The 25,788-nt window shown below is 44.8% G+C and overlaps 1 protein-coding gene across 40 annotated transcripts in view; it reads left to right on the plus strand.

Moving 5' to 3' along the window:
• The window catches only part of MAP2 (microtubule associated protein 2), a 224,041-nt gene that overhangs the window by 152,882 nt on the left and 45,371 nt on the right, over nt 1–25,788 (plus strand). For 31 of the 40 annotated variants that reach the window (XM_017829599.1, XM_017829600.1, XM_017829566.1 and 28 more), the window contains 2 exons: nt 16,551–16,664; nt 18,972–19,049. In XM_017829599.1, coding sequence (XP_017685088.1) covers nt 16,551–16,664; nt 18,972–19,049 — 192 coding nt within the window. The remainder of the gene's footprint in view (nt 1–16,550; nt 16,665–18,971; nt 19,050–25,788) is intronic. The other 9 variants (XM_017829583.1, XM_017829596.1, XM_017829601.1 and 6 more) reach the window with 5 other exon arrangements.

Raw genomic sequence — 25,788 nt, forward strand, 5'->3', positions numbered from 1 at the left:
GTCCTGGTGTCAGACAATGTTCAGGACAGTAATGTGTCCTACCAGAGTGGCAAACTGAGCCCTTCATTAATTGGCAGGGTGCCCAAACTATGTGGGATGCAAAGAGGCTGTAGAAAACTGTAGCTGGCTTCCTGACACAGCACAGCAGATGCAGGTTGAGCTCTCCTGGCTCTTGAGTCATGGGAAAGGTGGGTGAGAAGGAGCCTGTAACAGATCCACCGGAGAGGCTTGGATTTTTGGTGGCTGGGGGAACCCAGAGACTGGTGTGTGTTAGACTGTGAGTGAAACAGAAATAGGGGGAGCCCTAGACCTATGAGAAGGAATGAAGAAGTGGCAGTACTGAGCTGAGGGAGGAGTAAGGGATTGAGGAATTTGGGGGAACATACTCATCAGCAGGAGAGCTGAGAGAGGTGAAGGGCTGAGAGCTGGTGAGGTGAAAGCTGTGAGGGAGCAAAGCAGGGGCAGGAACTGGCAGGGAAAAAAGGAAAAACTTGGAAGAGGAGGTAAGGACAATAGAGGTTCACTTTTATTTGTTCATCCAGAGGCAACACAGCTTTTTGCATGATGGCAGATATTACCCCAGAGAGGAGGGGATTCAGACATCAGGAATGGCACAGTCTGCAGGGAACAACCAAAGAGAAAAGTGCGAAGGGTCAAATCACATTTCAGCTTTGGATGTAATTTATTCTGATAAAGCTCTTTGTTTTAGGCTTTGTTTAGATGGACTAAATGGACATCTGCAACAAATTTATACCTGTGACCAACTACTTTTTAAATAAGCATATTTTAATAAGCTGTGGGGAATGCCAGCCTGAAGGACTTCCCTGGCATAGCCAGTAATGCTTGAGCAGAGGTGGGGAGTCCCTTTAGGTTGACTATGCAAAAAAACCATGTTGAAGGTAGGGATTGTGCTTGTTTCAGCCACCTGGCTGTGAGTCAAGGAAACAGTGTGTATCCCATAGCCTTGCATTGCAGTAGCCAGTCTCCAGGTGAAGAGGATCCTGTTCACAGCCCTCAACACCACTGCACTGTCAGATCACTGTGGTGTGTAGTTGTGGCGGCTCAGGACCCTCAGCCCCCAGGGCTGGGCCTGGAGCTGTAGTGAAGCAGGATTGCAGCACCGTGGATGGGGTCAGCAAACACGACAGCCTCTCCAGGCTGACATGCACTGACTCACAGCCTGGTCCCATGGAGTGCTAATTGTTTGTTCCCCCTCTAGTGACATCTCGTTTAATCTCCTTTTCCTTTCTCTCTCATTCCATAGTGATAGTATTCTGATGGCACTGCCAGTAAACATACAAACAGGCCTTCATTGTACAGAGACCTTTTTCGTCTTTCTTTCTGAAAGGACTTCTTTGTCAGTGATTTCCTCTTCATTTGCCTGTTCACACTGGCTGTCCTGCTGCTGCCCAAGCCCTCCTAGAGTTACCAGAGCCCCCCCAAAAAGCTCCCTGAATGCCTTTTTCCAAAAGGAGATTCCCACCCTTGTTGGATGTGCATTTTCAGCAAGCCACATGTCTTGAGCGATGCAGAAAGATGCAAAATCATTGACACTGAGAGCTGAATGTGACTGCTGGGTTTGTCCCGTTTCTGTTATTTATTTTGCAGAGCTGAAAGAAGGCATCTTACCATGTCATTGATGGCTCCCATGGGAAAGAAGCTGTTAATTAGGCATTTTGATCTCCCTCCCTTTGCCCAGGAAATGTGACAGTAATTACTGTGCACCATCATTCTGCCAATTTAGATACAGATGAACATACCGGGCTTCTGAAACTTTTCTTCTCTGTGTGAAGCGTAGTGCAAGTGTCATTTTCTGGGACTTATTACTGGAATATTACAGACATGTTCAAATTATGTTGCTGAAGACAGCATAGGTGGAGGCTGCAAAGCCCCTCTGGGCCACTTCTGGAAAATGCTGGGACTTTTACCATTCTCTGTTAAGCTCACTGTAGAGGTCCTTCTCAGTTGTCCTTCTGCAGAGGACCGAGAATGAAGGCACAGAAATTCCATCACACATCCTCTACCCACAGTTATGTTCTTCCTGATTCTAAAATATTTGATAACTGCGGTGGGTTTTTCTGTGGCTGGCCCTATTAATCACTAAATCCAGTAAGACAACGTGTTTTGTCCAACCATAACTTCCCCGAGGGGCTAGTTCTGCCCTCCCACCTCCTCTTGGGACTTCAGAAATCAGTGATAGAAAAGTATTGGTAGGAGTTAGAGGGTCTGGCACAGTTTTGGGCAGAGCAAACATGCAGCAATTATTGCTTGAAAGGGAGTGGTGTGAGATAACCCAAGTGAGCAGGTGCTGTTGACTCCCATGGCTGGGAGTCAGACACTCAGAGAACATCAGTCTCTCTTATCCCTAAGCTCCCCTGGGAGTGTGTCCTTCAGATTCGCTTTGAAAGCCGTATCTCAGCCCGGGTGCAGTAACACCATCACAGTCAGCTCCTGTATGGCACCACATCAGCACTGCATCTGGCCAAGAGAAGACCTCAACTAGCCCTTTCCTTTGGGCTCCCTGGTGGTTCAATTCACTTTGGTATTTTCTTGTTACAAATGAGCATCCTAAGAGGGAATTGCACAAGCAGCTGTGCTTCCTTAAGAAGTGAGAGTGTGTTGGCCTGGCAACCAGCGTTCGCTTGGTGCCATCAGCGTTCCCAGAAAACGTAATTGATAACAACCTCAGAATGCAACGAGGAGCAATGAGGCTGGGCTGTGGAGGAAATATCTTTCATAACATGTTGTTCCAACCACACCGGTGATTCAGATCATGCTCCGTGAGCACCATTTATTGAAGTTGCCTTTTGAAAACACCTGCAGCCATTCTTGGGGGGCTGCTGTAGCCAGGATAGCTATTGCTGCTGAAGGATGAGTATCCTGTCAGACATAGAATGCATCCTGGATGTTAAATTTTCTGCTTTTGTCTCCCTGTTGTCTGCTTGCCTCTGTCTCCCTTCCTTGCCATCTGTGTTTTGCTGCCTGCTCTGATGGGGGCTGTAAATGCAGACTTTGCTGTTCAGACCTTGACCCTCCAGCGATGGCATCAGAAGAGTGACTGGTGGGGCATTTGTGTCCAGAGGCCACTTTCTGATTTGTGGCCTGTTGTGCTGAAGTTCTTTTCGGTGTATGAAGTGTGTGGTGTGTGGTAGGAGGCAGCTTGTGCGTTTATGAATTACATAAAGTAGACAGGACTTGTAAAAGCCAGGAGAAATGGCACCCGGGTCTGAACAGACTTACCCCAGGTCAGCCAGGAGGGCTATGGCAGAGCCACGGACAGGTGGCATGGTCCTGTGCAGGGCTGGGCTCAGCTCTACCCCTTGCAGAGAGGTGGAGACAAAGCACTTCAGTGGTTCATCCCTGTCATGTCTACAGGGAAGTCATTGTGATCTCCATCCCCAGGATGGCGACATAAAGGACATGCAGGAGCACTGGACAATGTTTGGTACTGGGCAGAGGTCTCTGTGATTGCAGCTGGAAGGTGGTATTGCTGGGGACTGTGCCAGCATATAATAATCCTTTCCAGTTTTGATCCAGGGGGCAGGAAGATTAGGAGGAAGGTTCGTTACTAAACAACAGAGCCTTTTTTTGCAGACACACAGCTGCTCTTGTTCCACGCAGAGCTGAAATGGCAACTTCTCCTCCAGAGTAACCTTGAAAGGGAAGCAGCAGTTTCTTAGGTGACAGCCTGGGACGTGCTGGTGGGCACTGCCGGCCAAATTTCCAGGCCCCTTGCCCTGTGCCTGGAAGTGTGGTCGTTAACCTGGTCAGCCCTGTGCTTCACAGATCCCTCCCTGTGGAAGCTCAGGTGTGTGCCTGGTGGACATTCCAGCCTTGGCTAAGGACAAGTTAGCCTGGCACGAGGTGTCCCCAGGTCCCATCTGATGGAGGCAGGTCCTGCCACCACATGGGCTGGACACAGGCCCTTCCTCACTGGGCACAGGTTTAACCTTTGGTGGAGAGGAGGTGGGTACTCTCACATCGCTCACAAAAAACAGAGTCCCACGAAGTCTGCTGCTCCTGCAAGGAGTGCCAGGCATTGCTGATTCCTTTTTTCCCCCGTTGCCATGCCAACATGGCCCCACACGGAGTGAGATCTCTTATTAATCTCCACTGAGAGAAAGTATGTAGCCTGGGAGCTTATTTAGCATTCAGGAGTGCACTGGCTCCCTGTGACGGCTCTGAGCCACAGCCAGGCTGGCTGACAAAGGAAAGGAGGATTTAATTTTTTTTCCTCCTTTCCTCTAGCATTTGCTTCTCAAGGTTAAGGGAGACAGGGAAGAGACTGGAAGCACTTTCTGCTGGAGACCTCACTCGACAGTCCTCACTGAGGCACAACTTTCATGGAAATGGAAAGGAAATATTACTTTGGGGCATATTTTCTGTGCAAAATACAAGTATGAGAGAGATATATATGCAAATTTCTTGGTTTAACTCACCCTGATGAGCTACTCTGTATTAAGGTTGAAAAACAAAGGCAATCTGGGTTTTAATTTGAGTGAAACTCAAAGGAAATATTAGAAGGAAGCAAGGGAGAACTCTGTCTTTTCTGCTGTTTTAATCTGTGAGGTTACAATATAGAGAAAAAAAATCATCTCTTCTCTTGCTATATTCATATCCTGGATAAGGACAGCAAAACTCGATATGTACTGGTGTTTGGTTTGGGTTTCTTGTTTTGTGGTGTTGCTACTGGTAGATTAACAGCTCACTTTAAATTCAGACCTTGTAATGGTAATTAATACAGATTTTTTTTGCCTTTGCCAGCTGAAGGGATGGAAATCGGCATGAAATGGCTGGCATTAGCTGACAGATGAGCACTGATGATCCAGTGCTTGTCCTTACCAAAGGCTGATCTGGAAATTCAAAGGCAAGACTCAAAGTGAGAGGTCTTTGTACTGATGTTTACAGCTGTTCCTTGAGAGATGCTGAGCAAAGCATTTACTTTTTCTACAGACTGACTGCAAAACAGAGTCAGTGGTGCTTGGAAAACCTCTTCTGAAGTGATGATTTAGAAATGCAGTTTTGGTTGTTTCTCCAGGGTTTTGTTAGTACTGAGGCATTCCTTGTGGCATGCAAAAAGTGCAGGAAACTCTGGGCACCCCAGCTCTGTACATTAGATCATGTGAGTGGTCTCCTGCCATGTGTGGAAGATACCTGTTCAAAACTTTAGTTTTAGTTGCATGCAATGTATGGAAAATAACTGTGAGATATCATTAGCTTCAGGGCAGGAAAACCTGTTAGCTGCTTCCCAGAGAGTCATTTTCACTCAAGACTGAGTTGATTGAATGGTTCATGGAAATCGGTTTCCCTTGGAGGCACTGTGTGTTTTGGGAGGTGAAAACAAACTCCAGGTATTTCACTTTTTGTTCCTGTTTCTTTCCTTGAGACTAATTCGTGGTGATATATGATCAGTTTGGTACAGCTCCCAGCAACCCATATAGCCTATGGCACTTTGGATAAACTGATTTGCAGTCAGGTCCTCTGCCCATGCTGCCAGTGCTGCATAGATACGACAGTCTTACTGATGTACTCAAATTGTTTTCATCCACAGCTTTGCACCACATATCAGAAGAGGGAGAAGGATTATCCGTGACTGTTGCTTTTTACCCCAAATTCAGAGTATGTGCCAGATCTAGGGTAGTACAGCCTGCACAGGTTGGTGGTAAGCTGTAAAGGAAAATAATCCTTAGCTGTTCCTGTCCATTAATTGCTTTCTCTTTCCTTTCCCTGTCATTCTTTCTCTCTGTTTAAAAATATATTGTCCTTCTCACCAATTGCTCTGTCAGCTCTTCCTTCTCTTCCTCTTTCCTCACGTTGTCTCTAGCTTTTTTCTTTTTTTCTTCATATCTACTCTCAACTTTGTCTCAGCCATCCAATGTAGCTCCTCTGTGACCTGGAATTTCCACAGCCCCTCCTCATTTGCAGTACACTTGGGAGCTCTGCTTCTGGATGCAGCTCTCTTGGTGGCTGCAGGGACCTCCAGCCCTGGCCTCAGCTCTCCCCACAGCACCTGGACGTCTCCAGCACCGGGGCTGCAGAAGCTTGCAGGTGTTAGAGTGCCCAGAGAAGGCAGCTTTGTCAGAGGAAGTGGAACAGGTAGTTCAGAAGATCAGAGTTATAGAATAGCCTGGATTGAAAGGGACCTTAAAGATCACCTAGTTCTGAACCCCCTGCCATGACCTTCCACTAGATCAGGCTTGCTCAGAGCTCCATCCAGCCTGGCCTTGAACGCTGCCAGGGATGGGGCAACCACAGCTGTTACGACCCGCCCCAGGAAAAGGGGAGAGGGGGGGTAACTCAGGTTTTTATCAATAATTCCCTTGGGGTGGATTAAAGTGAAACGACACTAAATAATCAGTGTCTAAAAACATACTGGCAAGGTTTATTTTAACAATTCTGTATCAACAGGCATGCTAGCAGTTTGGGTGCTGTCATACAACAGTGTGACACAGAGATAACCTTTGGGGGGGGAGAAAATGCATAGGGGAGAGAAAGGCAGGATAAGAGCAAGGGAGAGTAAGAGAAAGAAAAGCTGAGAGTGGACAGATGTATATAGTCACCGCCCACGGGGTCCAGCGATGTTTCCATGTCTGTCAGTTGAAGTGGTGGCCTTGATCTGCTGGGAGTGAAGGAGGGAAGCCCCCATACTCCAAGAAGTTATGAGTTATATCCATGGTTAGTGTCACGGGCCGTGCCTCGAGCCTCCAACATCTCCTAGGTCTGTGTGCTGAGTTTTTGTGTCTCGCCTGGTTCCCGCCTTTCAAGATTAGCAGAAGGAGGGACCTGATTGCTCATCAGATGTATCAATAGTCAAAAGCCTGCAAGCTCAGCTCAGTACTTCACACCTTCAGCACTGGAGGGAGGGAGGGGCCCGACTGCTCATCCGAGGTATCATGCAGGTCAAAAGCCTGCAAAAGTCTCCTAGAATGCATAAATCATTAACCATTTCAGTCTCTGACAACAGCTTCTCTGGGCAACCTGTGCCAGTGCATGGGTGGGCACAAAAGATGCACTGAGGGCTTTTGTGTGCATCTCTCACATCTCCCTTCTTCAAGAGTAGGTGCACAGATCTTTTTCCTGATCACATTGCACAGGCTGAGGTGTGAGCTAACAGTGTCCAAGGGTGGGCAGGCAGTGGATGGGAGCAGGCTGTATGAGCATTCAGGGATGAGTCCTGGTCAGAGACAAGGCTCCTTTCTGCTGGGGCAGTGCTAGAAGAGAGGGGGAGAGATGGCAGAACTGCTGAGCTTGGCTGAGAACTGCTCTGAACATCTATCCACACCACAGCCCCCGTGGGACCGAATTAATCTGTATGTGCCGCGGGCCTGTTCTGCTCTGCCTCTCTGTGGAGACACTGCATGCACTCCTTTGGAAGCATGGCACACTGTTCTCAGGCGGCAGGGGAATCACACCTGCCTTGGTTCTGGGGCTGGGTAGGGCTGGGAAGCAGGACTGGGAAGGGATAAGCCATGAAGCTGCTTCTGCATTGCAGAGCTGGGCCAGCAGTGCGAGCCTGAAGGTGTACAGGGCACAGCATTGCTGCATTTTATGTGTGTTAAATATCCCCTGACAGGTTAAACCAGCATTCTGTTGGCATTGGCAGAGTGATCTTCAGTCCTCCTGACTGGGCACAACTAAATCCCACAGAGTGTGTGCACAGGTTAATGTTAATTTTAAACTTAAATCCAGCAGAGTTTATATAGCATGTTTTGAATTTTTTAAAAAAAGATCACAGAAAACACTGTGTTTAAAAAACTTTAAAAAAAAGTGTTTAATACAATCTCAGAAGGAGCTAAAAACGAATTTTAAGGGACATGTCACCTCTTGCTGTAGGTGGCTGAAGCTCCACTGACTTCTATAGAGGTTCTTAAAAGACTGTTTAAAATGTTAACTTGTACTTAAGTTAAAAATAAATACTGATTTAAAAGTGAGTTAAAATGAGTTACCCATTGCATATATTTACTCACAGACAAAGGATTAAATATATGGTTCTTTGTTTTGAAGTCAAAGTGATTTTTTTCTGCGTGAGTCCGAGGGAATTCATATTTTAGGAAAAGATAAATAGAGCCGCTTTATATGTGCAGGTGATGTTTTGAGCTGATACCAAGTCCTAGGCAAGGCAGTGGGACCTCACTGCATTGCCCTGGCTGAGGGTCTGGTGTTGTCTGCTTCAATATTGCGTGCTAGCTCTAAATTGTGTTGCCCGCGCATCAGACAAAACCGAACAGATAGCTTTTCCCACCTCTGACTTGGCTGGGAAATGCTGACAGTAAATATTTTGTTCCAGGCAATAGACTTAAGAAGATGTGACTCAGGGGATGCACAGAGAGCAAGTATTTGCAGTAATGAGGGCTCATTTCTAAATCGTTGCTTTATTGTTCTGACATTTGTATGGCTGCTTTTTAACAGACTCTTACATCTTTCGAGGGGGGCTGGGGAGGAGACTGATCCCTTGGTGTTCTGTTCTACAACTGCCAGACAGCATGGCACAGGCCACTGCCTAATGAACGTGCTGGGGAGCCATGGGAGGGGACTCACTGTAGCTTTCTGAATGGCTCCTAGCACGACTCACTTTGGATTTTGCCACTGTGTGCCTTGGAGATTTGGACTATGTGACCAACTCTCTCAGTGAAGAAGGTGATCAGGAAAGTGCAGTCAGGGCAGTTTTGTCAATCACACACAGAATGTGTGGAAGCAATCCAAGGACAGGCAGCCCGAGCTTTCCCTGCTGCTTCCCCAAATGCTGCACAACAGCCCAGGGGGCATGGGAAAGGCACCCTCCAGCCTCCTGTTTGCACCAGAGCACAGCCAGTCTGACACCAGTTGTGCACCAGATTTACTCTGCTGTAATGCAGATAGCATAAGAATCATAGAATCACTAAGGTTGGAAAAAACCTCCAGAATCAGGTCCTGGAGTTTTAAGGGGCTGGGTAATGGTGGATCAGATTTACAGTCTAGAGGTTAAAGAGAACATAGGAGGGACTTTTGAATACCTGAAGTACCTCAAAACAGAGAGGCCTAAGCTCTCTGCCGGGTGGGTCACCAGGGTGTGAAACTGCTGCGTCAGGTACTCAGCTGTACCTCACCTCTTCATGCTCTTCTCACATAGTGACTGCAGTACATCTTTCCCTTAAGGTAATCTGAATGTTTATACTTTGGGGATTCAAAGTTATTTCTTTCTCAAAACACAAGCCTTTTTTGACCTGTTCTGTTGGTTAGCTGGTGAATCCTGGTGATTAAATTAATCCCATTGATGCTGCAGTAGCTTGAAGTCAACGAGTTTATTAGGGAAATGATACTTGTCAGTTGTGTTGTGGTTGCATTTAATTTAAAAGCTGATGTTCCTATTATTTGCCTTCATACCTCCTGCCAATTGCTGTTGATATTGCCAACATCCAGATCAAGGATCTACTTACAGCAAAATATTTACACTCACAAAAGCCGTTTGAAAGCCAGTATTTGAATTCTGTAAAGCTATGTCACTGCTTTTTTTCTTCAGTTGCAAGCACTAATCTATTGGCATTATTTGGGGTTTATATAACTTACTCATGCTGCTTTGATTGCTGTTGTGCATTTCTCTTTTAATCCAAGTGCAAAAAGTCAGGACGTAGAGTTGTCATTATCCCAGTGATTAAGTCCAGCCTGTATCTTTGTTTTTTCCTCCACAAATGTCACTGGGTGACACCTGGGTCTTCTGCCCCAACGTTTCAGCAGTCTTGACTGAAACAAGTCATCCATCAGCTTCCAGGAGAGCTGAGCATGAATTCAGGGCCTGTCCTTAGGGGACTAGCTAATGCCTCTAAACAAATCGAATAGCTATTTGGTTTATAGCCTTGCTGCACTTGGAATTGCAGTACCCCGGGGGAAAAAAATCCATAGGTCCTGTTTGCTTTTCAAATTGTCAAAGATAGCAAACAGCCGCTTCGTATCTTTCCTTTTTGCACTAAGCAGTGCAGGTTGCTCTGTGCTTTTGTTGTTGACTGGCTTCCACTGTGCCAACAATTAGTGCTGGTTACCTTGGAAACTGCTCTGCACCCCGCTGAGAATTTTGACAGGCACATTTTGACTGAAATTGCTTTGTTTTCTCAATTCTGCAAGCACACATGTAGATAATCCTTTTGCTGTGCTCTGCCTGTGTTCCTTCCCTAAAATGTAGCAAAATTAATGAAACATATTATTTTATCCTTTCCATCTGATTGCAACTTTCTTTAAACCCTGCTTTAGCCTCAGTGCTCCAGGAGCATTAATTACGGTTTGCTTTAGCCGAGCTGACTTTTAATTTTCTTGGTAGGTGTCTGCGGGGTGGCACTGTGAATGCATGAGAAGTTTTGACACAATTTTCAGTCTCCTCCTTTCTGTCCCTCCTTCCTATCATCCCTTTCCTTTGGTTTTCTCCTGGAACGTTTGTTGTGCTGTGCAGTTCCAGCACGTTTAACTTTGTTTATGCCTTAAACGAGTTGTGCTTTACAGAGACCAGATGGCACCTTCCATGGCTATGGCAAACTCAAGGTCTGCCGCCACCGTAGTGGCATCGGATAGAGATGTTGCCAGAAAGAGGGAGGGGTGGTGCTGCTCCAGTCTGGGAAGAGCATCCTGGTGAAATTGTGGGGATGTGAAATGCATTTTCCTTTTAGGAGGAGTTGTCCCTGTTGCTGTGAAATGGGTTCTCAAGTGGGAAGAAGTGGTAAATAGGTGGGCTGAGTGATCTGGCTGAATGGCAGTAATGGAATACAGGCAGCTACAGGCACGAAAGGAGAGGAAGAGCTGGGGAGATAGAATCTGGTCTGACTGAAGCAACGCTGGCCTGAGAAATCACTGACACTGTTACCTGGGGTGACGAGCAGGCTGTTTCCCAGGGTGAGCTGTACCAGTCCTGGTTCCTCTGCCAGCAGGTTACTTGCGGCAGTGCCGGGTCAGGTACCTGCAAGGCAGGGAGATGCTGTGAGCTCTGCCCATAGGCAGTGTCTCTTGTCAAAAAACAGTCCTCAAAATAATCATAAAGCATTGCATAGAGGGGTAGGGAAGAGAGAGAAGATAAAAGGCACTGCTGCATGAGGGCTGTCAGAGGCAAACAGCTAAGCCCAACTAGTTTGATCTAGGAAGCGGTATTCTTAAGAAATTCAGCTTCTTCATGGAGCCTGAGGTCATGGTAGTTAGGAAGAGAAAGAGGAAGAAGTGCCAGAGGCTGAAGGAAAACCATTTAAAGGGCACAAAAGGAACAGACACCACACATCACTGCAGAGGTGTGTCACAGATCTGATTTTTGCTCTTGCCTTTATAGTTGCCTGTTTTTTTTCTGGAGATATTTGGTGAAAGCTCAGACACCTTTTATAAAAGACTCTTGCCACCATCTGTAAATCTGTCTCTGGGGCTGGTAGACCTGTCCATTAGAAAAGTTAATGGACCAGAAAGGTTTCCTGGGAAATGAAAGTACTGTAGGTAATGGATTCAGGTGCCAGTGGAGACATCTGCAGTCCATTGACAACTGCAGCAGCATCAATAAGAAATGAAGGAGGGATTTGAAATGACATCTTGACCTTGTGCAGGATCTGATTCCGTATCCTGGGCTCTGCTCTAGCCATGCTTTGGCATGTAACCTCATTTAACTGCCCCTGCTTGAGTCTCTGTCAGTAAAGGGGGGCTCAGGTGTCTGGAGGGAGTGTCTGTATGATGCCACTGCAGTTTAAATGTCCATGCCAGAGCAGCTGGGGTGAGGACTGGGCAGCTGGAGTTTGCTTGTGAGGAGGGGAGCAGCCTTTGGACACAGCAGGTCTTCTAAACACAGCCAAGAGGAAAGGCTGCAGCTCCCCATACCATCAGCAGCTGGTTCAGCATGCCCTGTGCATCCCAGTGCTCTGAAAGAGTTTATGTCCCTGAGTTACCTGTGGGGCAGGGAGATTCCAGAGCTCCTGATTGAGTGTTTTGGGGGCTGGGGTTTATAGAAGAATTGGGCCTACTTCCAAAACCACGAGCACAGAGTGCTTACTTGTTTGAGTTTTAACTTTGGTTTTAAATTAGTATAGTGCCCCAGACAGGTGTCTGCCCTCCCAGCAGGGCAGAGTCCTCTGTTCCTGCCAGGGAGCAGTCATGGCACTGGCAGCAGCTGGGCAGAGCTGACCCGACAGCCCTGTCGGAGCTTGGTCTGAAGTGACAACCTTCGAGGGAGCAGCAGAAGCACTGTCCCTCTGTGCCAGCTTCTGGCCTCACCTTGTCAAGGGGCTTTGAAGAGCTCGTGCTGAGGGTCTTCCACAATATCTCCTCTCCATTATGGACATCACATCCAAGGACTGCCTGTACTTTTGGGTACTGCATTCCTTGAAATCAAACTTTGAAGCTCTCTCTGTGTCCTGTATCACAAGCAGATGACATCTTGCTAAAAAGGAGCAGCATTTTACTCTCTGCAAAATGCAAAGGAAAGGCATGTTGCTATTCTTCGTTCTGCTGGAGTATAACGTGAGGTCAAGGTTCTTGTGCCTTTAAGAAATACATCTATTTGATGTTACTTTTAGTATGTTAGTGCCATTTTTGTTGCACAAAGTAGAATCACAGGGAACGAGGGGAAAAGAAGGAAAAGGGGGAAAAGGGAAAGAGTGAAACAAAATATCTACAAGCAAAACTTTGTCTAATGAATCCAGAGCTTTTAGGCTGTGAAGAATTTGCCTGGCATCCAGGCTGGCTAAGTCTCCTTTTTTTTTTTTTTTTTTTTTTTTGTTCTGTATCATTAGGCTTCCTTGAACTTTAACTGAACCATGAGGAAACTATGAAAAGTCTCAATAGCTGCCCTGTGAGGATTTGACTTACCCATTGGATCTGCTATTTATAGTGTCCATTAGTACAGAAATGTCTGTCCTTTTGCAGCAGCCATGTATAGCAAAAGCACTGCTCTTCTGGTGAACTGCCCGTGCCTCCTGTGTCACCCAAAATATCCATCAGCAGAGTGTTCATAAGCCTTTCTCCATTAAAAAACCCTGCCAGACAAAACAAAACAAACAAAAATAAAGCACAAGCCCAGAGGCCATTTGTATTTTTATTTACTTATTTTGCATAGCATGAAATTGAAATCTCCACTTTTCAGGAGGCAACCTTTCACCCCCAGACATATCTCCCTGTGGAACATTGTCTTTGTCCCAAGGAAATTACCTCAGGAAGACAGCTGAGAGAGTGGGAACTGTCTTCCAGCCTCGGAGAGCTCAGTTGCACCAGAGAACCAGGCTAGATGGGAACAAGTATTATAAATTCTGTAACAAAAGAGATCATTTTTGATAGGGATCAGTCTTACCTTGCTAGGAGAAGGGTTGCAGTAGCTTGGCTGATAGAAAGCAGTTCCCCAAGTGGGTTTCCCTTGGTACCTTTGCTCCAGGGTACTAAATCTGGTTTACATTTGCATATTCTATATCAGAAATTCATGGGAGCCTTTTCTTAAATTTTTCATGTAAAAATAAGCTTAAAAAATTTATTCTCTTAACAGTCTTCCTTGTTGAGTCTTGATTTGTTCACCTGAGCTAACAGTATAGACTTGATGATGTTGCTTTTGTCAGTGGTGTTGTCATTAATAGATTCATGGAAATTTTGACAGGAGGGCCATGTGTCACATCCTCCAGGTGTAAAGTGGTGGCAGGAATTGGCGCGGGGTCTCCTGGAGCTGTGAGGCTCTGTGAGCTCTGAGCTGTTCTCCGTGCTCACCAAAGCTGTCGGGGCAACACTCTTTCCTGCTCTGAAAAGGCAGCATCTGAACAGGGGTGTCTCAGGTATCCAAGGATGCTGTATGGAAGAGCAGTTTATGTCCCACCCGTGCAGGGTGCTGCAGCACACCACGGGCGTGGGGAGGACACCTCGGTGCCTGCAGGAAGAGGATAGGCCAAGCTGCAGGTTCGTTCTCCAGGTTTTCCCTTGTTCTTTGCAGGCTGCTTGTGCCTCACAACACAGGGAGCTGTCAGGGCTTGTAGAGATTCCAGATTTGCGTCCAGTCCACTGCTCTGCAGCAGCAGCACCATGTGAGAGTCTAGGAGGGTCTGGGAAGTGTCTGTTCTGTGTTTCTCACAAGAGGAAGGAACCAAGAGGTGCTGAGAAGCATCCCCAGCATCCAGCAGCTGTGGAAGCAGGAGAAATTCAAAAAAGTCCCAAAACGAGGTGCAGGCCTTGGAAAGGCAGCTGGGAAGATTGCTGGGCTTTAAATCAATATCCCTATCTTTCCGTAGGACTGGCCACATGTGTGACTTGATTTATGGGGTTATGGTGCTCGATTCGATCTACTTAACCACTGAGGGGAGTTTGATCTCATACTAGGGGCATGTTGTTGAATGGAAGAAGAGAGAACTAGAGCTGCTGTTTGCAGTCTCCTACTGCTAGCAGGCAACTATATCATATATAGTCCTTTTCGGAAATGTATCAAGTCCCATCTCAAAACCAGTTAATTTGTTTCCTCCTATGTTGAAGGCTTGCAGCACTTCACTCCACTGACAGTAGGAAAGCGGCATCTTTGGATTTCTAGTCTGAATATGTCCTTGGCAGGTTTATATTCATATATTTTGGGGTTAACAGTTTTTCAAATCAGCTTATTTTTTTCACTGCTTGGTAGTTCTGACATATTCATCTATCTCTGTTGCTATTGGCAGGAGCCAGTGGAGCTGTTGCAGTCACTGCCCTACAGGTGACCAGTCAGGAGGGAAGTGAATTGTAAGATATAAATACCAACAATTAGGAATGTTGTTTGCCAGTGGGTGGGGATTTTTAATATCTCATTAAATAGTTTGTTCAAAAGAAAGATTAACCTAGCACTTTGGTTTTAGACAAACGTGGCTGTGAAATTCTAGTAACTCACATCTATGTTTGTTTGGGGGAAAAAAAATCAGCTTTTCTAAATGACAGACAAAGAGGAATAACTTTACATTGAAAGTACAAAGGAAATCTGTAAGAGTACTAGCTGTGAAAAGAAATAATTATTAATCTAATGGACGGTGTCCCTTGTCAGCATGGTTGCTGTGAAGTTACATGTAGGGCATTGATTTAAATATACTTGCCCTTCCTGGCCAGTCCTTGTCTGAAGGACACAGTAATGGGTGAGCAGAGAGCTTTTATTCCTGCCTCCGGGATGATGATTGATGGGGGGGCTCTGACAGGAGCAGGGTGTATTGGCATCTGCCATCACAGCCCTCTGTCCCCACGCGGGGGCTGGAGCAGCACTGAGGTTTCGTTCTGTTCTCAGGTGTGTGCCCAGCAGAGCAGCTGGTGGGCTGTGACCATGCAGCTTGTGGCCTTCCCTGAGACTCAGCTGTGACTGCATTGGGAACAGCTCTCAACCAGCACTTGGATAGAGCTGGAGATTGAGGGGGTTTATTTGCACTGAGTTTGGCTGAGAAAGAGGAATGTACTACTAATGACTAAGCGACAGTGGGCTAATATGCAGATAAGAACAAGAGACGCTTTTTCTCCAAATTATTTTGTAGATGGTTCTGCTGGATCAACCCTTAAGAACTTGATGTGTTAGATCAAAGGTACCTGAACTGCCTATAGGGCAGGAAGCCTCTCTGGTTATTCCCACATGCAGTTGTATGCCTGATGACATTTCACTGTACCTTTGAGTGGGTCTGGAGCCAAGATGAGACACAGCTTCTCAGTTTCAAAGTATTTGCTCCTTCAGTGGTCCCACTGCTGCCCTGTGGTCACCAGAGCACCCCTTTCCTCAGCCCCTCTTGGCCGTGCCACACCTTGAGGGTGGTGGGGAAGATCATAGTGTGGCTCCCATGGCACCCGGGTCTGTCAAGCCTGAGCCGGCTCCATGCAAGTCCCCTTCCCTGCTCCAAGCACAGCAAGAGTGACAGCTGGGAGCCAAGCCCATGTCCGAGATGGGGACCCAAGAGCCCATCCCACAAAAAAACTGTTACCCACTACAATTCCTCTGCGTGCTACTCAGACCTACTGTTTAAATAAGGCTATGAGTGGCAGCCTTAAAAGGGGTGAGGAAGACAGAGTATGCATTTTGATTGTACAGAAATGTTAGTCGGCCCTTCTTTTTTCAAGTCCCTCATCAGCATAGATGGCTGTCTGGGAAGTGCATACTGAGTATGTGCTGTTGAGGAGGAAATAGCATCCAAAGTGCATGTTAGAATGCAGCTCACTTCATATATTAAATGTCAAGAAATCCCATTAGTCAGCTGGCCATTCTACCCCTGTTTGCAAAACAGTACCTGCAAAATTTCTTCTAGACATTTAATAAATGATCATCTTAAAATTTTGCAGTTGCTGCACATTATCCCTATCAGAAAGAACATTTAATAATGATGCTTTGTGTATTTTGCTGTAAAGGCTGGGCTCCTGATTTTTATAAATATTCAGCATTTTCCACTGAGATATCTTTGGAATATCTGCTCCTTCTATTTTATTTTTAATTGATTTTCTTGTATTTCAGGGAAAAACATTACCTTTTAAAAATGGATTGTCAGCCTCCATTTTTTATTGATTAAACTAATCTTTATGATTTTAAAACACCATTCTGATTAGCATGCTTCTCTTTTTTTTTTTTTTTTTCCCTGACTTTGCTGCTGCCACAGAAGAAGTGTCTGCGAGGATAGTACAAGTAGTAACAGCTGAAGCTGTAGCAGTTCTGAAAGGTGAGCAGGAAAAAGAAGCCCAGCACAAAGATCAGCCCGGACCTCTACCTTTAGGTAAAATGAGACAAAGAATGTTCCGAGTACCCTCGTGCCTGCAAACGTTGTGTGTGTGTGTTACAAAATGCAGTGCCAGCCATGTATTCACCTTGGTTACGGTCACGGGTGAACCACAGCACCGCTGGATAATACTGGAACCACATAATACCGATGGCAGTATCCTTGCATTCCTGGTTCTTTGTGCCCTGTGACTGTCTCATTCCCCCTTTGCTCTAACAGCAGTTCTCCAGCTGGTGTCTGGCTCCAGAGTGGCACAGCCGTGAGTGTTATTGGTGGCAGGGGTTTCCTCGCTGTGCTTGGTGGGACCGTTTGTGCTCAGCCGTGTACAGCGTTGAAGGGTTGATGTCTGGAGAGGCAAAGGTGGAGGAGAGCATATAAAAGGAAGTGAGGCTTTGCTGGTTGGGTGGTAGCTGCTCAGATAGGGGGAGGGGGAGCACCTCAACGGGAAGCAGAAAGGAATGGGACGCAGCAGGTGAGGGCAGAGAGGGATTAGCAGCTGGGCAGGGTGAGGGGAGATTGTGGAAAAAGGAGTCACACATGGTAGAAGCAAATGCCAGTGGTCTAAACTGGGAACAGTACCACTGCCACTGGACCATACTGTGTCCCCATCCTCCTGCTGCCTCCTTTGTGAAATGTCTCTCTGAAATATGTGTGTATATACTTATACATGTATATATATAAAAGAAGGTAGGTATACAGCCTTTTTTACCTAAAGTGCTTCCTCCTTGCCAGAAAAGTACAGTAGCTCAAAACATGTACACGAAAGGCCAGAGAAAGGCCATAGTCCATCCTGAGGTAGGGAAGTCTTTCAGACCTGCCCTGGACAGGTTTTGCTGAGTGCATCTACATTGTAATTAAGTCAAAACAATGCCTTGTGGTATTTTCCCCACGGACACTCCACGTGCTTCAGTGCAGTGGCTGGACCCTGCCCAGGGATGAATTAAAGTCAATGACTAGTTTAGAATATTTGTGGAAAATTTGGTTCCCGAGGTCTTTTGCTTCATTAAACTAACTTTGAACTGCAGCAGGGACATGTCAGCTGGTAATTTCATTCTTTGGAGACACTCAGTTTTACATGGAATACCCCAATTCTGTAAATGGCTTCATACATATATAACTACAGATCTCTTCACTGGGGCCTGGGAGAGGTAAAATAGATATTCAGTTCCAGCTAGTTAGATAAATCACTTAAAAAACCTTGGGAGTAGTATGTCTTCAGTTAACAATTGTTGGTGTTACAGTTCCTGTGGTCAGTTGAATTGTGATGAATTTATAAATACTTTGTCCCTGGACAGCACATCTTCAGGACAAGTCCCATACAGTCTTTCCCAAACCGCACTAAAATCAATAGGAGGAAACCTGGGAAGTTCTGCTGGGGCTTTGAAAGTGGCCTTTCTGTGCTTGGGAAGAAGCCCTGAATTGGAAACTATCTGCTTGTTGAGAGGTGCTATTAATAAGACAGATCTGTTAAAAGAGATTTATTACTTTTTTTTTTAAACACTGGTTAATCCCCAGGAGTGGATCTGTTTTTAAAGAAAAAAAATTCTCAAAGTGATTGGTAGGAGATCAGGTGCAGAGGTTATTCTAAGTTCATTTAAGGAGCAGTTTGTTTGAGATTTCATCATACTTGAATTGAAATAATTGAAAAAAAAAATCATCTTGTTTCAGCATCTAGTCTTGTGACTGGGAACAAATCTAAACCCTAATCTAAGTGCCTCTAAGTTTTCACTGTGCCTTGCTCAACTGAATCACTGTTATGTCACGACTGACATTAAGTTCCCTATGCTGATGTCTTTTGTATTTAGACAAGCAATATTTGCATGTTTTCTGTGATAAACCTTGAACTCAGCAGAAGAAAAGAAAATGTGAAGAATGTTTTTTATACACGTACTCAAGGTAGATGGAAGATACTGGATGCCAGTTTCTGATAGCTAGCATGAATTTATAATATCTCTCATGCTCAGATGCTTTATTTGTGTTGCCTTGGGTGCCTGAAGGTTTTCTAAGCAATACTGATTTAAAAGATTATCTTTTACTTGATATTTATATTGTACTCTATGCCAGAATCTTGTAAATAATTCACACCAAAAAACAGAACAAAACAAAAAAATTCTTTTATTTTAACTGTCTGTGTATTCTGCAAGGGTCTGTCTGAAAATCCAGTAGACATGAGTCCCCAGTGGGACTCATGGAACGAGGAATTATCCTCAGCTGGGCAGAACAGGCTGACTGCAGCTTTCATCATGCATTGGTCTTCCTGCAGTTAATTGCTGTGTCTCATTTTCACCATTCAATTCCTAACAGCAGTTGAAGAGTCAGCTAACCTGCCTCCTTCCCCGCCTCCGTCGCCAGCTTCTGAGCAGACTGGAGCTCTGGAGGAAGGTAAGGGTCTCCTGGACATTGCAGTGCACAGCTGTCAGCAGAGGGATGAGACATGAATCTAAAGGATGAGGGAATCAGAAAATGGAGATACTTTCTGCTCCTTCATGTGAAAAGATAAGGCATTCCCAGCAATAACTCCCCATCTTCAAACCAGCTGCAATGCATGGATGAGGTAGACACATGCACAGAGGTAACCGACAGGACATGTTAAGTATGTCCATACTAAAGAAAAAGAGGTGGTGCTGCTCACCTTCTTGTCTGTTGTATGCAGTATGAGCCAAGGTGTCTGCTGTCCCAGTGTGGTTGCCAAAACTGTGATTCAGTATGGGTCATCTTTCTTTCCTTAATATTTGTTTGGCTGCTTTTTTTTTTTTAAATTACCATTAGCTTTGGAATCTTAAATGCATGAAAGCAAGGAGATTCAGAGTTGAATCATTTCTTTGGCCCTCAACCGATAATTCATGCTTCAGTGCCTGCATGTGTTGGGGGTTCTGTACAAAAAGTGCAGCAGTCACATTCTAGTCTCACAAAGCAAATTTCTGTTCTGTTCTGCACAATGAATGTTCGATGTCAGTAGCCCATAATTACTGCATTTTCCTCCTGCTAAAATCTCCTCCAGTGAGGAACTGAAGTGTTGACTTACCATTAAGCAGAGGCCTAAATGCCAGTGAAGTTTTTGCAGTGTAGGCGTGTGCTCAGTGCTTTGTTCAACAGAAGACGACTGCTGCATCAAGGCCATCCATACAGGGAGACAGCAGTGTGTCAAAACTGAGCTGTGTCACGGGGAAAAGAGAGAAACATTTGGGTTTGGAATCTCCAGGGGACTGTCAGTTGAACTCTGCCATATCAGTAGCATCTTTCTGTGTCCATTTATTTCCTTCTTGGATTTTCTTTTAGCATTTTCTCTTTCTTTTTTGTTACATAAGTGCATGAAAATAATTTCTTATCATCTACTGAACAAACTTTGCTATTTTAACACACAGCCTCTATGAATTTTGCAAGTGGATGGTTGTTATTTCATGCGCGAGCATAGTCTGACTCTCAGTTTATTAGGACACTACAATCAGGCATGTTCCATCTTGCAGTCATTTTTGACACAATGCTGTTGCAGGCCATGTTAACAACAACATTTGTCAGTCCACTGTACTTGAAATACCTACTGGATGTGGTTAGTAACCAATATAAAGAACTTGATTAATTGATTATTGTGTTTTTTAAAAAAACATGTGCCCACTGTGTGTTTAAAAAAATATTACAACAGTCCTTGGATTCATCACCCAGAGGTGATGGCTATCAGAACTATTGATTGAAAAGTGGTAAGGCATTAGCGAAGGTTTTTAGAATTGTTACCAGGATTTTACCACTGTTTTCTAATATATAGTTCACTTGGCTAGTCCAGTGTATGGTTTTTAATTTTTCATATCACAGTAATGAGCATGTTCTTCTGCTTCAGGCCAATGTCAAGGTTCTTCCATTAGCCTCAGGCTGAGGATTAACTTTGCTTGCTGTTTCTGTCAGCTGTATTATTTGCATTTATTTTAGGATTTTGTAAAGTACTTATATTGATTAATTGGCAGGAGGTTGTAAATTGCCCCCTAAGCAAATTGGAAGCATTTTGCTAGTTGTACTAACACAGGGAGGTGGCAAAACACTATACAACTCGAGGTTATTATCAGCTGTCAGACCCTGCAGTTCCTAGCTCTGTTTATGACTCAGCAAGTCATATAACGTTGTTGGTTTTCTCCTTCCTTGCACGTAGAATTGAGTTAATATAATTAGTTACTATGAAGTAATGCATGGCCAGTCTTCGGGAGCGAAGATCTGGGAAAGGTCATTGACCCTTCGAGCCTGCGCAGTGGATTTTTTAGGTGAGACACAGCGTGCGCTGAACTGAGCCCACCCTTTAATCCTGAGGTTCATCTGCCGGGGCCGAGCAAGCTTGGACAGTGGCAGTGAGGGTCTCAGAACGTAGGTTTGTTTAGAGTGACCTTCTCTTAGATGGATTGCCTCACAGGGCTAACGAGCTCCATCTGCCCCGGGCCTATTAAGTAATATAATATCACTAACCCCACAAGGGTGGTTACATGAACTGAAAGGTCAGTGTTTGGGAGATGTTTCTGATTATTTGCAATGTCATGGGTATTAAAAACATTGAAGACTTTTCCATGACAAGATTTTGATTCAACTCTTCATTTTTCAGAGCAGATGGCCAGTTCATAGAGGAAGTAGGGACAGAAATGATGTGCTGAGTCATTAATGCACTCTGCTAGAAGCGTCTTGTTCATGTCCAGCTCTCAAACTGGAACTCACAGCAGAGTTGGTTGATGCAACAGAAGGAACTTGGAAGTGATTTCACCAGAAATATATTATGTTGCTTTCCCCCAAAATACCAATATTGTCAACTCAAGGTACTTAATGGTAGTAAAAATCTTGTGTTCTTCTCTGTTGGAAGATGAAGGTCCTTGTTTTCTGTGGGTAAGTTGAGCTTTTGCTGACCTGAGTGAGCCAGACCTGTCGTTTTTATTCAGGCAAAGCTCCCGTTGAGAAGAGTTTGCCTCAGTAGGGTTTGACCCAGTTTTACTGTACTTGTTTAAACCTCCCATTCCCTATACCACCTGGCTGTCCATCCTCATGCATCTTTACGTTGTCTGTCTTTCTGCTCAGTAGAATACAATTTATTAATTTGTTGAACAAAAACAGTGAGCATTTGGTGTATCTACCTCAGACCTTTTTTCCCCTTCTCCTAGAAGCTTTTCCTAATGCACTTGTCAGTGTGTGTTGTATTGCTTTGAATCCGAGAGACTTCCTTCAGTCACAGTAGGAAGGAAATCACTGTTGTAGACATGACAAAGGTGGATGTGGCCAGCCATGCAGCAAACACAATTTAAAAAAAAAAAAAAGGTAGAAAAGACAGAGAGGTTTGTGGGTCAACTGTATTTCACGAGAGAAAGGAGTCTGTGGAGTAGGTTTCTTTGATTTGGCTGCAGAAAAATATTCAAATGAACCTGTCTCTTTTAACTGCTGCAGAAGGTAAGAAAATTATTTGCCTTATTGAAATGATTTCATTTATATTGACTATAATAGGATAATTTTGTTCAGGAAATTAAATTCTCCCTAACACCCTCTAATCCTTTTATCAGTTATATCTAGTCATGCAGGGCTGATGCAATATTCTCTTGCCAACTTGGCATTTCTTTTGTGCTCCATGCCTTTTGACAATGGTCAACGATGTCTTCATGTAAAAATTTTCATAAATGTTACAGGATAGAAGGATGCCTTTGATGGACTGTCTTCCATTTTAAAATAGGCATTTCATGTTAGGCTTTATATACCAAATAAGAATGTTTTGCAAACTGAAAAGAATCAAGTGGCCTATGAAAATGGATCTGTTGACAGGGAAAATTATTTCTTGAAAGGCATTCTCAAAATATACATGGAAGCTGAAGCAGAATTAGCCTTTGTGAGAAGTGATTTTAATCTTAGACTTCAGAATGCATTAGGGATTTTTCCCACGCTCTGAGATGAAAAAGATTGGAAGGGACTAAAATAACAAAAGACTTTTCTTGTTGCTGAAATAAAAGCATATCCTCCTTTAAAGACATCATTATGCTGTTAATGAAATTATCTGCAGTAATTTTGAAAATATCTTTATTCAAACTGATAAATAATGAAAATCTGTAATAGCCACATATGTAACAGCCCCGAACAATACAAGACTTCGCACTCCTAATGATTTGGACCATCACAATAATAAGGTTTTTTACTGTTGTCAGTTCTCTTGTTCTAAGGAGCAGTGGCAGGGCCTGTATTTTCTTGCCTACAATCCATTTAGAGCCTATAAAGAAGGAATTTTCAGCTTTGTTTGCCTCAGTATAGAGAAGTTCTGGGAATTCCTCTCCACTCTTGTCAATGCATTTTGCTTTTGCAGGGTCTCTGGATACATATAACCCACAGCTGGAAGTAGAACCTCTCCTTTGGCACATCCTCCTTCTCTGTGTTCTGCTTCTGACCATTCAGCCTTTGCTTTTTTCTCCGGTTCCAGCAGAAGAGGTGGCAAGTGTGTCAGCTCATTCCACTCTTGCCCTCAGTAATACAGGGGCTGGTGTGAGGGCACCATGCAGAGGAGTGGGAATTGCAGTTTTGAACCTTCTTGAGTTTAGGAGGGGGTTGATTCCTGGTGTCTTGCTCTCTGAGCTGTGGGCTCACCCCCTGTAACTTGCCTTTTACAAACCATGAGACCCCTCAAATCTGTTACAGAATTTTGGAGGGGCTTTTGCGGAGAAGAAATCCCACTTTTTTTGCATTGCAAGTGGATCAAGGTTGCTGCTTCCCTGTAACCTTGCTGCTGGCTCTTGAGTACTAGAGAGAAGTGGGAAGCTTAGGCCCAGCCCTGCGTTTAGCATTTCCTATTGCAGTGCTCTGCAGAGCTTCCTGCTTGGCAGAAGCTGGTTACCAGATTATCTTTCCACACCTACCTCTTTTAATAATGCATAAACCCCTGAATCTGGGGTTTGGATTCCACTACAAGAGTGAAGCAGGTAAACTATGAGTGATTTGGGCACTTTTTATGCCCTGACAGAAACAGCGAGAACGGTTTGCTTAAACCAAGTTCTGTAGATGGTACCTGTGTGTGTGCAGGTACACCAGCATACCAGCTACCAATACTGCCGTGGATTGCTAATTTTCCTTCCTTTCTTAGGGTGATTGAGCCTGAATGGGTTGCTCCTACAGCATTCCTTTCCCAGGTGGAAGAAATCCATGTCATTACAGGACACTTGCTTTCTGTTGCCGCAGAAAGCAGAGGATGCTTTTTTAAAGACACAGACATTGTCTTGTCATGGTGTGCTATAAAAAGAAACTTAAAACTTACTGTTGTTTGCCAGGAAGAATCTTATACCTCTTATAGATGGAATTATTTTGGATTAACGTTGTTTCCTCAGATTAGGTAATGGCAGTTAGAGCAGCATTCGTGAGCCATCTTGTTTGGGATCACACACAGAGATCTGGTTAATATCTGTTATTGTGCCTGTGTTAAAGCCTTGCTTTCTGACTCCATGTTCTGCATCTGAGAGTGAAAGTTTCAGAGGCTCTGGGGAAATTCTTTAAGTTACAGTTGACTGGAGGAAGACCAGGGACACCAAGCATTGACTTGTTCCTGAAGCTAATAGGAAATGCACTGGAATAGCTGCAGGTGTGTGAGGCACACCATGAATGCAGTGTTCATCAAGCTGCCAGGTATCATACACTGAGAATGGGCTTAAACTTCTTTTGTCTAACAGTAGGTGTTTAGTTTTTTCAAAGCTTTATTCATGACGAGAGGACACCTCAGCCTACGTGAGCTCTCAAGTCTCCCCTCTAGGTTTGTATACAGGGATCAGGTGCTAGGCCAGTTGTTTTCATTGGGTAGTATTATTTTCCTTTTTCTTGCAAAAAACAACTCAAGCTCCTCCTCCCTGTAGCTGTCAGTAGCTAGTGTAGTCCTGAGATGATTATGTGATTTTCTGCAGTGCTACAGTGATGGGTGAATAAAGCTGTCATTCCAAAGCATTAGCAAACACCAAGGTGGGAGCTAGTTCACCCATGAAAACATGGCACAACAGCATAAAATATAGGACTAAGAGAGACTGCTCTCAGCAGCTTTGTGTGGCCTTTATCAAGGAAAAAAAAGTAGCTGTTTGGGGAATGGTTTTTATGATTGTTTAAATGTTACTTGTTTACAGGGAAAAGAAGAAAGTGGGGAATTTTGAAATAGATACAATGAAAAATAAAGCCACCATTGGCCAAAGTGTAAGCTGGTTTTCTTTTTAGTTAAGGGACTTTTTAATTACATTTTTAAGTATTTTATGTGATGACTGTGAGGTGATACAACTGTATCAGGACACTTCAGAGGTTTTTAATATAGTCAGGTATAATATAGTTGTGACATGTGGTTTGTGTGCAGTGTTTTCCTCTAAATAATGTGTGTACTTTTGAAATTCACTTACTGCAGTGGTTGGGTTACAGTGTTTGCAAAGCCAGTAGGAAGCACCTCGTATGCGGCCCATGTGTTAAAATGCACGGCTGGCTCACTCCTCCATCCTGCATCACCCATAACCTGACTGGTGTCATCCACTCTGCAGCATGACATAGTGGCTGGTGTTGTTAGAGCATGTGTCCATCCTGTCTGGTGTTTTCTGTGTCTTTCTGTCTGTCCTGCAGCGTTTGTCTGTGTGTGTCTATTTGTAGATGAAGGGGCGGAGGATGAGGTGGGACTGCTCCAGCACTGCCCCGGCTGTGGGCCTGCTGCCAGCAGGGAGTGGCGTAAACACCTGGCCCCCTCCATCTCAGTGTCTGTGCCCAGTGATGAGCCCTACCATTCCGATGAGGAGTACTATGAACACCCTTTGTTCAGCTCGGAGTGGACTGGCTCTAGTACACGTCCCAGTGCCACAGTGAAGAGCACAGAGGTCTTGTTGGGCCATGATGAAGGTGAACTGAGCATGGTCCAGTTTGGTTCCTCTTCCCCTCTACCCACCTGCCATCCATTCCATTCCGTATGTACCTGAGATTGCTGCCTTCTGGGGAGGGAAGCCTAGATGTATTTTCTCCCCACATGGAAGTGACGCCTCTCAAAGAGTCTCTTCATGTCGAGGTAAAGCTGCAGCATGAGCAGTGTAAATGCAGCTTTGGGGTCACTGTAACCATGGTCCCTGCTTAAATCAGGGCTCTTGGTCTCCAGACCTGGCTTATAGCAGGAGAA

The sequence above is a fragment of the Lepidothrix coronata genome, unplaced genomic scaffold (genome assembly GCF_001604755.1).
Source record: "Lepidothrix coronata isolate B3197 unplaced genomic scaffold, Lepidothrix_coronata-1.0 Scaffold165, whole genome shotgun sequence".
NCBI classification, from domain to species: domain Eukaryota; kingdom Metazoa; phylum Chordata; class Aves; order Passeriformes; family Pipridae; genus Lepidothrix; species Lepidothrix coronata.